At 35.3% G+C, this 12,369-nt stretch overlaps 1 protein-coding gene across 1 annotated transcript in view; it reads right to left on the bottom strand.

The window, feature by feature from the left end:
• DNAL1 (dynein axonemal light chain 1) overlaps nt 1–12,369 on the bottom strand; it is a 29,806-nt gene that overhangs the window by 6,923 nt on the left and 10,514 nt on the right. Inside the window, exon 5 of the mRNA XM_090272087.1 lies at nt 6,132–6,187. Coding sequence (XP_090128213.1) covers nt 6,132–6,187 — 56 coding nt within the window. The remainder of the gene's footprint in view (nt 1–6,131; nt 6,188–12,369) is intronic.

Raw genomic sequence — 12,369 nt, 5'->3', positions numbered from 1 at the left:
CCAAAGTAACCTAAGTATGTCATATGTATCTTTCAGAAGAGGGGAATCAGCTTTCATATAATTTAAGCTTTATTGCATTCATTTTCATTGCACTGCATCTGCATCCATGTCTCCAATTTAGAAAGTGTGAGGTAGCAGAAAAAATACTGATTAAATACTGATAAGAAAATTTAGGTTCAGTTCTGAGTTCTGCCACTTGTTTAGTGTTGTTTTTACATGTGCAGGTGAGGACTCTTGGTCAATTTTCATATAATCAATTTGACCAATTCTCCCAATAGCCAATTTGCTGAATTTACTCTTTTACTGATTTACAAAAAAACTGTTTAATTACTTACAAATTATAGTAATTTGTTTTCAATAGGATAGAGATTCTTTTAGATAGGATAACTTTGAAGATGTCTGTAATGCTTTGTTCACTCATTTGAAGTGTTTATTTTGTTTCAGTTTAGGTTTCAGCCATTTGGATGCAGCTCTCTTGCCATAACCAAATTTCAGTGCATTTGGGGATTTTCTTTACATGAGAATATGATTTTGTGAAACAAGAATTTCTTCTGCATATTAACTTACAAATGTTGTACCAATTTTAAATGCCCAGGGGGGGTAATTCTGTCTTTCAGTACATTTTCAATCTATTCCACTGTCTTTTGTACTTCCCTAAAGATAAGGATTTGCTAGACAGCTCAATTAGATTACTATTTTATGTGTTTTAATAATTTGAGAAGTGATTAGTGCCTAAAGTATGAAAATGACATTCTACAAAGATGGACTGACAAATTCAACAGCTGGATGAAACAGCTGCCTTAACATTAACAGTAAATAAAACCTTAAAGAAAATTCCAAAAGGTATTGAAACCATTCCAAGCAACACAATTTTCTATATAAGTAAGTAATAAAGACAATAATTTTTTAAGGCAAGATTTTTGTGAAGCAATTTGGTGAATGTCATTCAGTAAAACCTGGCTAAGTCTGTGTAATCAATTCAGTGAAACCTGTCATTCAATAAACTGGCCTTTTGGAGAAGTGGACATTGAGCGAACAGGCATTTAGCAAATTGGTTTGCTTTCTGCAAGTGAACAAATAATTTCTCCTCAGCTTCTTACTCTGTAAAATGAGGAGGCTGGTAAAATGAGAGACTAGCTCACATTCATTAGGATGGCTGCTATCACACAAACAGGAAATAAGAACTGCTGACACGAATCCGGAGAAATTGGAACCCTTGTGCACTGTTGGTGGGAATGTAAAATGGTGCAGGTTCTATGGGACAGTTTGGCAGTTCCTCCCCAAAATTAAAAATATATGATACAGTAATCCCACTTCTGGGCATATAACCTAAAGAATTGAAAGAAGAGTTTCAAAGAGATATTTGGATAACCATCTTCATAGCAGCATTATTTACAATAGCCAAAAGGTGCAAACAACCCCAATGCCATCGGTGGATGAAGGAATAAACAAAATATGGTTTATACACAACAGAATATTATTCATCCTTAAAAAGGAAAGAGATTCTGATACATTCTATCATGGATCAAACTTGTATATTGATACTAGGGAAACTCTACAACTATTTTAAAAGAATGCATTAAATTGGCACATTTTGACATAAAAGAATATTCCTGATACACAGAGGTGGGCACAAGTTAGGTTTACAGTTATGAGTATATGAAACACTGTTTCAACTTCTATTATTATTTATTAATTATTCTATTATTTATTATTACCAACCTACTTTTGCCTACCCTTGTATTGAGTGAAAAATCAGAAAAAAATATATTGACCTTGTATATCATAGTACAAACATAAATAACATACACACGTGCATATACATAAACACAGATATCTGTTTATTTGTATTTGCAGAGAAAAAAATACTAAAGTATACAAAACAACATTATTTCTGTTACTCATGGAGTTGGGGAGGTAGATAGGGAGGAAAGACTTTCACAGTGTATTTCATATATTTATGATTTTTTTTTACAATTAACCTATATACTCTTAAAATTAAAATGTTAACCTAGTAGGTTTCTTTATCCTCATCCAAGGATATGCCCATTGATTTTAGAGAGAGAGAAACATCGATGTGAGAGGGAAACACTGATTGGCAGCCTCCCCTAGGCATCCCAACCAGGGATTGAATCAGCAACACAGGTATGTGCCCTGACCAGGAATTGAACCTGCAACCTTTTGGTGTACAGAACAACATTCCAACCAACAGAGCCACCCAGCCAGGGCTAACCTAATAGGTTTTATAATTAGTAATAAAATACATTGAGCCACTCAATAAATATTTATTGAATGCCTACTGTATGTATCAAGCACTAATGTAGATGCTGACGAACAAAACTGACCTGCTCATTAGGATTTGTGTGCATGACAGAGAGAGAGACAGAGAGTGGGCAAGCAAGCAGGAGAAGAACAAACAAATAAAAATTTCAAATAGTAATGAGAGCTGAAATAGACAGATAGATAGAAAGGTAGATATAGATACAGATACAGAAGTCCCTCTCTATATCGTGGTTCACTTATCGCAGCCTCACTGCATCACGGGATTTTTTATAATATTATATTTAATTATTTATCATTGATTTTTCGCTATATCATGGGATTTTGCGGTACTGTATACATATGTTGTTAAAGTTACGTAGGTTTAATAGTGTAGAATATGTTTAAGAACATAAGTAGTGTTTATGAAAGTGTGGAAAAGGTTAATGAGGGAGTGGGAACGGTTTATAAGTGTGTGGGAAGAGTTTAAAAAGCCTTAAAATATATATAAATACTAAAATAAATGTAAGGTTCCTACTTCGCGGATTTTCACCAACCACGGTGGGGGGGCGGTCTAGAACCTAATATCCACTATAAGTGAGGGAATACTGTATACAGATATAGATAGATAAGAGAGAGAGTTGTTGCCTAGAGAGCTGCATTAGATGTAGGGTAGTTGGTCACTTTTGAGGAGGTGAAGTAAGGAGCCAGTAATGTGGAAGTCCGGAGTTACAAAGAGCTTTTTAGGCAGAGGAAACAGCAAGTGCAAAGGTCCTCAGGTGGGAATGGACTTGGCATGTATCAGGCAGAGAAAGATCAGTGGCTGGAGATTACCAGTGGGGAAGAAGAGTAATATGAAATGAGATCCGAAAGGAAGGCAGAGGCCACATTATCTATACAAACGGGTTTCTAATGGACCTTAATAGTTTTCCAGTAGTCTTAAATAGACTCCTTTCATTCAATTTAACATTTCATGTTTCACAGATTAAGAGTGACCATGTGCAATTTACTGAGACAGCTACAAGACTGGTGAGTCTAGATGAATAAACCACTTAGCATGTGAACCTATTTGGAGCCCAGCATCTGTATTCCTAAGCTGATTTATTTTCCTTTAGTCTATGCAAAAGTAGTAAAGCTTTTGGACTGTAAAATGTTGTTTTGGGTGTATGTATGCTGTACGTATACAGATATACACATCCTGGAAAGAAAAGCAATGGTTGGATGTTATTGATAGTATATAGAAAGTGAAGAGATCTAAGCAAGTAACGGTTCCTCTAGATAATATCTCCATAAATACCTTTAATCCTATACTTACAATTTCTTTGTGGTTTCTAGGTATATATTGTATTTCATGGGAGAAATTATATAACATAGCAGTACTTGAGAATCTGGTATTCTGAAAATATCTGAAGGAACATAGGCTATCAAATTGATCCAAAAAGTGCTGGGGTACATTTATTTGCAAATTCTTCCTTTACAAATAATTCAAAATCATATTTAGTCTGAAGTATAATAAATTCTAAATTTTTGTACTATAATATTTTATTTATTATGAATGTTCCTATATTTGACATTTTGTACCATCTATGCTCAGAGAAAGTAGAGAAAGAAAAGTATCTTTAAAAATACCAACCATTTAGAACAACGAAAATAATTTTAAAAGATCATTAAGTATTTACTCATCATATCAAACTAGAAAGCAAACATTCACCTATTGGTTATCATTTTGGAGGGGAAAACTTCCTTTATTTAGAGTGTAATCTCAAGAATTTCCAAGCATTTTGCCCTGGCCAGTGTTGCTCAGTTGGTTGGAACATCATCCTGTAACCAAAAGGTTGTGGGTTTGATTCCTGGTAAGGGCACATACCTAGGTTGTGGGTTCAATCCCCGGTCTGGGCACCTACGATCCCTGGTCTGGGCGAGTACAGGGGGCAACAAATCAATGCTTCTGTCTCTCCCCCTTCATCTTTCCCTAAAAAGCAACAAAAAAAATGTCCTCAGATGAGGATTAAAAAAATTATATATATTTAAAAATGTCTGGGCATTTTATAAATTCATCAGTAAAACTTTATGTAAGTAGACACATAGAAGTGGGAATATTACCCAGACCATTCAAGATAATTCCAAAATTGCTTCTCTGAACACTGACCCCTATTTAGGCACTATAGCTGCTCCTGTAATGGAGGATGGTCATCTTAGCCTGTCTCACCTTAGGAGGTTATTGTTGGGAAGCACTGCAGCTTCAGCTCCACTGGCTCTTATGAAACACAGCTGGACTTATTGGGAGGTGGGGAAGGAGGCCAGAGTCATAGAAGATTTCAGAATATTTATGAATTATTTAACAATAAATACTTTTAAAAATTGTCTTTTGGGGAACAGATATAAGAAAAAGAAATTAGCTTCATCTTTCCTGAAATGTCCTAGTGTTACAATATTGTTTCATTTCAGCTTCTTCGCAATGAAATTCAAATGGCCAGCAAATATATAAATAAAAATATATAGTTCACTTCACTCCACTGTAAAAAACTTTAAAATATTTTAAATGTCCAGGGTTGGTAAGGGGAAATGAGAACCCTCATACATTACAGGTGGGAGTATAAATTACTACAAATTTTCCGAATGGTAACTAGATAAAATGTCATAAAAGCCTTAAATTCATATCTTCTGACCCAGCAATTCCATTTCAAGGAATTTATCCAAGGAATTATTCACAGATGTATACAATAATATAGCTAAAAGGAGATCATAACAGTATTGATTATAATAACTCCAAACTGAAAATAAGTAGTTAATAATAAGTAACTGACTTATTTATTGTAATTATTTATTGATTGATTTCTTGGTTTTAGAAAGAGAAGAAGAGAGAGAGAGAAATATCAATTCATTGCTGCACTTATTTGTGCATTCATTGTCTGATTTTTATATGTGTCTTGACCAGGGACTGAACCTGCAATCTTGGTGCACTGGGACAATGCTCTAACCAACTGAGCTACCCAGCCAGAGCAATAAGTGTCTAAATTTAATAAATCATGGTACATCAATAAAATAAAAAACTATACTGTCATTAAAAAGGGGTGTGGTTGAAAATTACTTCAAAAACTTAAGTCACATCCTCTGATCAAAAACCTCTAATGGCTTTGCAAACCAGTTGGAAAAAAATCTAAAATCTTTATCATGACATATAAGGCTCAGTGTGACCTCCTGGTTGCTGGCTTACTTGCCAGCCTCTTTGAGACAATTATCCCTCCCTCATTCAACTCTTTTGCTCTCAGTTTCAGTTTCAGGACACTTGCGCTTGCTGTCTCACCTCAGCCTGAATTACCCTTGGCCAGCTCTGTAGTTTACATCCTCTCTTCCAGAGAGGACTTCCCATCATTCTATGTTCTCTTATATGCCTCGTTTTTCTTCACTGCATTTATCACCACCTTATGTCTTATACAATTATTTTCTAGTCTATCTCCCTCCACTATAATGTAAGTTCTATGTCAGGAAGTACTTTGTTTTATACTCATTCTGCTGTATCTCTAGTGCCTAGAATAGTACCTGGCTTAAAGTAGACATTTAGAAAATATTATTGAATTAATTTGTTGAATGAATGAGTGACATGGAAAAACAATCTTAAATATTAAGTAAAAAAAGAGATGCAAAACAATAAGTATGGTATGATTTCATTCTCTACATAACCACTGAAAAACAGGAAAAAAGTCAAGGAAGATGTCCATCAAAATGTTAGCAGTATTTAAATTGTCAGTGGCTTATAGGAACTTTATATTGTTGCTTTTCTACTTTGTAAAGTTTCTCCATTGGACAAGTATTATTTTTTTACTAAGAAAAAAATGTATGCTTTTTTAAAGTAATAAATAGCAACCTACCAGTCCATTTAAGTTCTTTATGTTGTTTCTTCCTAAAGACAATATCCTCAAGTTTTCTGTAGTGGAAAGAAAGCAATTTTTTGTTTATGAGAATCATATTACACAGTTGTAAATCTAGAATGATAAGGTTTTAAGAAATTTTATATAATAAATATTCTTATATAGTGAGTAAGAGGCTGTATTAATAAAAACTGGTAATCAAGTAGGAAATAACATTGACCTATTATCTAAGGTAAACACTACAACTATGATTTCACATCACATCAATATTAAATTTTAAAATTATTACCTATTTGAAATTCATGGTCTTAAATTGCTGGCTAGTAAAAATACTAAAGGGATAAATAAGAGTAAAGAAGATATGAACTTTAGAGTTGAGAGCATACATATATTTCAAATTTCTTACGGTATGAGGACTCAGACTAAAAAACATATTTATGTATAGTACACCCCACTCCACAAAGGATTAGCAGTGAAGTCAAATGAATTAATATTTTTTAAATCTTTTGCCTTAAATCTTTTAGATAATTAGATTGTGATTTGGTTTAAAAGATGCCTATTTGTATTTTTTACAAGAATGTTTCTATTCGTATACGGATAGGCTATTTTTGGAAGAGGAAAAAGAAAGAAGAAACAGTGGTTGCTTTGTGGGAGGAACTGAGAGTGTATGGTAAGAGGAAGATACTTTTCATTGTGAACTCTTTTGAACTATTTGCATAAAACCATGATCATGTATTATTTTTCAAAATTAAAAAAAGATTTCTAGTAAAACACAGGAAATAGCATTTCTGTTTCAAAAACTACTGTGATTACTTATGCATAACTTACACATTTACTTTTCACAATTAAAACTTCTATAACTATGCTGTTCAATATGGTAGCTACTAGCCACATGGCTACTTAACTTAATTAACATGAAATACAACTAAAATTCAGTTTCTCAGTACCGTAACCTCACATCAAGAGTTTTAATAGCTGTATATGGGTAGTGGCAACTGTTCTGGGACAGTGCGGACAGTTCCTTTGGATGGCACTGTTCTATAACATCCATAAATTACCAAGTAACTGAGTTCTGATCCCAACTCTTGAGAGAAGCAACCAAACCTCCTTGAATCTCAGTTTTATCATATATAAAATGAGGAAATATAATTTCTATTTTATAAGCATAGAAGGACTGAGACAATTGTGTAAAACATTCAGTCTAATACCTTATCCGTGGTAAGTACACAATAAATGGTGTGTGTGTGTGTGTATCAGACATATATAGTTACATAAATGTTGGTTTTAATTTATTTAATAAATTATTTTAAATTCTTTCTTTTTAAAGATTTCATTTATATACTTTTAGATAGAGGAAGAGAAATAGCAATGTGTGAGACATACATAGATCTGTAGCCTCTCGCACGCCCCCACAGGGGACCTGGCCCGCAACCTAGGCCTTTTGGTTCACAGGTCAGCCCTCAATCCACTGAGCCACACCAGCCAGGGCTTAAATACTTTTATGAGAAACATTTAACATTTTTAAAAAGATTTTTTAAATTTATTTTTAGAGAGAGGGGATGGGAGGGAGAAGGAAAGGTAAACATCAATGTGAGAGAGAAGCATTGATCAACTGCTTCTCACATACACCCTGACCAGGGACTGAACCCACAACCCAGGCATGTGCCCTGACCAGGAATTGAACCAGCAACCTTTCACTTTGCGGGATGATGTCCAACCAACTGAGCCACACTGGTCAGGGCACATTTAACTTTCAGAACAAGGAATTTTAAGAGTGATCTAATTTATGCAAAATGATTTAATTATTGAAACAGGACTTCATGTTACAGGCTGCACTGGGTCCCCCCCCCCCCCAAATTTATGTGTTGAAGTTCTAACCCCCACTCCCTCAGAATGTGACTCTATTTGGAAACAGGGCCTTGAAAGATTTAATTAAGGTAAAATGAGATCATTTTAGGTAAAATCCAGTATGACTGGTACCCTTATAAAAGGAGATGGGATACAAACAGAAACACAGGAAAGATCATGTGAAGACAAAGGGAGAGAAAGCCATCCACAGGCCAAGGAGAGGCCTCAGAAGAAATCAATCCAGCCGACACTTTGATCTCAGACTTCTAGCCTCCACAGCTGAGAAAATAATTTCCTGCTGTGGAATTTGTTATGGCAGCCCTAGTAAACTCATAAATCCATATAACTCTAAATGTGTGAAAATTAAAATTTTAAGAAAATCACATAATCAATTATTTTTTAAAGTTTCTTCATATGGAAAAATTACCATTTTATTTTTCCTATTTCATGCAAGATAAAACGCTTATTCAAAAGTTATTCATTCAACACATAATTATTGAGCATCTACTATATGCCAGGAACAGCACTAAGCACTTGCAATGTAACACTGAATAATAGATAAAAATCCCACTGTCCATAGACCTAACATTTGACAGCTAGTAAACAACAAAGTAAATAAGTATATGAGGTAGTGACGAGTGTGAAAGAGAAAAAAAGAAGATAAAAGGAATGAAATGTCAGGGGGCTGGGAGCAGCTGACATTTTAGAGAGATGGTGACTTCTAAGTAAAGACTCAAAGGAAGTGAGGCAGCTGACCATGAGGATAGATGGAAGAAGAACATTAACAGGCAAATGGAACTTCAAGCATAAAGGCTTTGAGACAGGACGACATTAGAAATGTTCGCAAAACACAAGAAGTTAGCTGAGAGAATGAGAAGAAAGTAATAGGAGATGAAATTAAAAAGATAATACGCCTTTTATAGAGGATTTATGAGGAGGAGTCAAGAAATTACCAAAGAGTTTAGCCTAGGCATCTGGAAGAATGGAGTTGTCACTGAGATAGACACATAAGAAGATGGTATAGCTGGGGCTGCAGAATGATTTTAGGACTTTTGAACATGTGAAGTATGAGATGTCTAGACACCTAATGGAAATGTCAGGCAACTGGATGTGTGAATCTGGAGGTCAGAGGAGACATCTGGGCTAGAGATATAAGTTTGGGAGCCCTAAGCATATAGATGGTAAAGTCATGATTTGGAAGAGGTAATCAATCTAGTAGGTAAAAGTAGAAAAGAGAAGAGATCCAAAAATTGAATCATGGGGTACTCCAACTTTTAAAAGTTGGGGACATCAGACTGGGAAGCAGTAGCCAGAAAGGCAGGAGGAAATCTGGAGAGTATAGTGTCCAAGAAGCCAAATGCTAAAATTGCTTCAAAGAGGAAAGAAAATATCCATGTCAAATATACTAATAGGTCAACTAAGATGAGGACTGATAAATGACCTCAGAAACTAGAGATAGATAACAAATATATGCCACCTTTAAAAGAGAATATCTAACTTAACATATAAAAAGTCCTTATTTTAAAAGTGCACATGAAACTGATACCAAAAGACTAAATGATCTTATTTAGTCATAATATCAAAGTTAATAGATGAAATGTTCTAACATAACACAACTATATATTTTCCATGGTTATATGCTGTGTAAGTAGAACACCACTAGAGGGAAAACACTTTTTCTTTTAAGAATTTTATTTTAATTAATTTTTTAGAGGGAGGAGAGAGAGAAACATTGATTTGTTGTTGCAGATATTCATTCATTGGTTGATTTTTGTATGTGCCCTGACCTGGGATCAAATCCACAACCTTGGTGTTATCAGGATGACACTCTACCCAACTGAGCTGCCTGGCCAAGGTGGAAACACTTTTTCTTTAACAAGGTCCTGCTGAAAATGAAAGAAGTGTCTTAAAGTTATATGCTTATTTATATAGTAAACAAAAGGAGTATTTTACCAATGATACAAGGCAGCAAAATTTATATTCTAATCTTCCACATGAGATTATTAATATTCACATTGTACAGCTTTTTAGTCACAGTTTTGAACGTAGTGATGCCATGCAGTTTTCCAGTCACAGTTTCAGTACAATAAATAGAAATTGCCATAGGGTTAGTCTGCCTTATAAAGCTCCTGTTAAACAGTAATACCTATGTATTTCAGATCCTCTCACCGTAGTGTAACAGGTAAGACTACAGTGTTTATGAAGGGAAAGGGGTCAGATATTCAGTCCTTCATATGGCTCAGTTGGCTTCTTTTTGCTTCCTAGTAGTTACAGGTAAAGTGTCTTCCCTGGCTAGAGGCTGCAGAAGTATCATTTGTTACAAGCAGAACTCAAATGAGATGAAGCAAGTATGGTACAAATGCCTATACTCTCTCATTCCATGTCTATGTTAGACATCAGTAACTAATCAAAGTACTCTTTTCCACTAAATTTTGGGAACTCTTTTTAAGACAATTTTCCTGAAAGTCATTATCAATTAACCAAAGTTAGAAGACGAGTTAAAACGTATTGCCAGCTCTTTATAGGTTATCCATTTTCACTATTCTCGTAGTCATGTTTTTTATGAAAAGAAGAGCATGTTGTCTGTATTGATGTTATCAGTTTTGTCTCATTTAATTTTGATTACAAAGAAAAGAATAAAATGAAACATCTCACATTACCTAATGACTCACTGAAAAATTGGAGTAGACTGAGTCATTTTATGCACAGCTTTAATAGAAAACATTTCCTTTCCAGCACTATAGAAGGTACTGGGGAAGATGGAGATTTGGAATAGAAGATAAATAGATTAATAAAATGTGATGCTTGCCCCCAAGGAGTTCATTATCTAAAGGGACAGAACATTGTCCTCACCTACTTTATAAATGAGTATTTATATGTACCAGGCACTATTCTAAGTCTTTTATATACACTAACTCATTTATTATTCACAACAGTTATAAAGTATATAATTATTATTATAATGCAAGATAGGTCTGTTATAAATGTTTGCAAAAAAGGAGTAATTATGATGATGGAGATTAGAGAAGTCTTTAGAGGGAGACATAACATTTAAACTTGACATTTTTAATCTTAATTTTGTTTTTTGTAGGATTTTCCTGTTAGAGGTAGGGGCCATTCTCAATGAAAAGCGTGCATAGTCATCAAAAAGACTGATGTGTTTTGGTGTGAATAGTGTGGTACAAGGTTTTAGATGACTGAATGCAACATTAAGGCATTTGGTCTTTACTAGGCAAAGGGGAGCCATGAAGGTCTCTGATCTAGAGAAACGATAATGAGAATAGCATTTTTAGAAAGAAAACACTGGTATCAGTGCTGAAGGTCAACTGAAGAGCAGAAAGATAAGAGAAATGGAGATCAGTTGGAAGGCTATTACAAAAATCTTAATGCAGTGTTTTTCAAATTGTGTGGGAAATCAACTCAGTGGGTTGTGACAAACATTAAAAAGATAAAACAAAATTTAAAAAATTCATACTGGAATGTATGCTACAAAGGTAAGTTGTTTAAACAACTCTATTCCAATTCATATGTGTATGTGTATATTTGATCTGTATATTCATATGAATACATATATGTACTGAGTCATAAATTCGAATGTATTTCTTACTGTGGAAAATAGTCAAAAATGTTTGATAGCCCTGACTGGTGTGGCTCGATAGGCTGGACATCGTCCTGTGAACCGAAAGGTCGCTGGTTCAATTCCCAGTCAGGGCCTATGCCTGGGTTGCAGGCCAGGTTCCCAGTTGGGGGTATGCGATAAACAACCGATAGATGTTTCTCTCACACATTGTTGTTTTTCTCCCTATCTTTCTCCCTCCCTTCTCCTCTCTCTAAAAATAAATAAAATCCTGGAGACTTCCAGTCAAGTTGGAGGTATAGGTAGACACACTTGGCCACCTCATACAACCATAAGAAGGATCACAACTAATCCCAAAACAAAAAACAACCACAACTGCCAGAAAATCAAACTGTATGGACGTCTGACAACCAAGGATTTAGAGAAGAAATATTCATCCAGATGGATAGGAGGGGTGGATATAGGAAGCCAGCAGTGAGAGAACATGGGGTGATGGAGGTGAGGCAGTGAGGGCAGCCAGCTGAACAGGCAGTCCCACATTCATGTGTGGCAGATAAAAGCCAGGAGGGACACCTGGGGAGCAATCCCAGCCCCAAGCCAAACCACGCAGCCCCAGGATTCCAGCACCATGAAAATAAAGCCTCATAGCTTCTGGCTGTGAAAACAAGTGGGGGTTGGGGAGGCAGCAGAAACTGTCCATCGCTCAGGAGAGTCCATTTAGAGGGCCCCACGGTCCTAGAATTTACGCAGGCCCTCCCATTCTGGGAACCCCCACCCAGGCAGCAGCTAGAAATGCACTAGTCACATATGGGA

Source organism: Furipterus horrens, unplaced genomic scaffold (assembly GCF_987537825.1).
Source record: "Furipterus horrens unplaced genomic scaffold, mFurHor1.1.pri manual_scaffold_3, whole genome shotgun sequence".
Classification (NCBI taxonomy): Eukaryota; Metazoa; Chordata; class Mammalia; order Chiroptera; family Furipteridae; genus Furipterus; species Furipterus horrens.
This window is presented reverse-complemented; position numbering and strand designations above follow the sequence as displayed.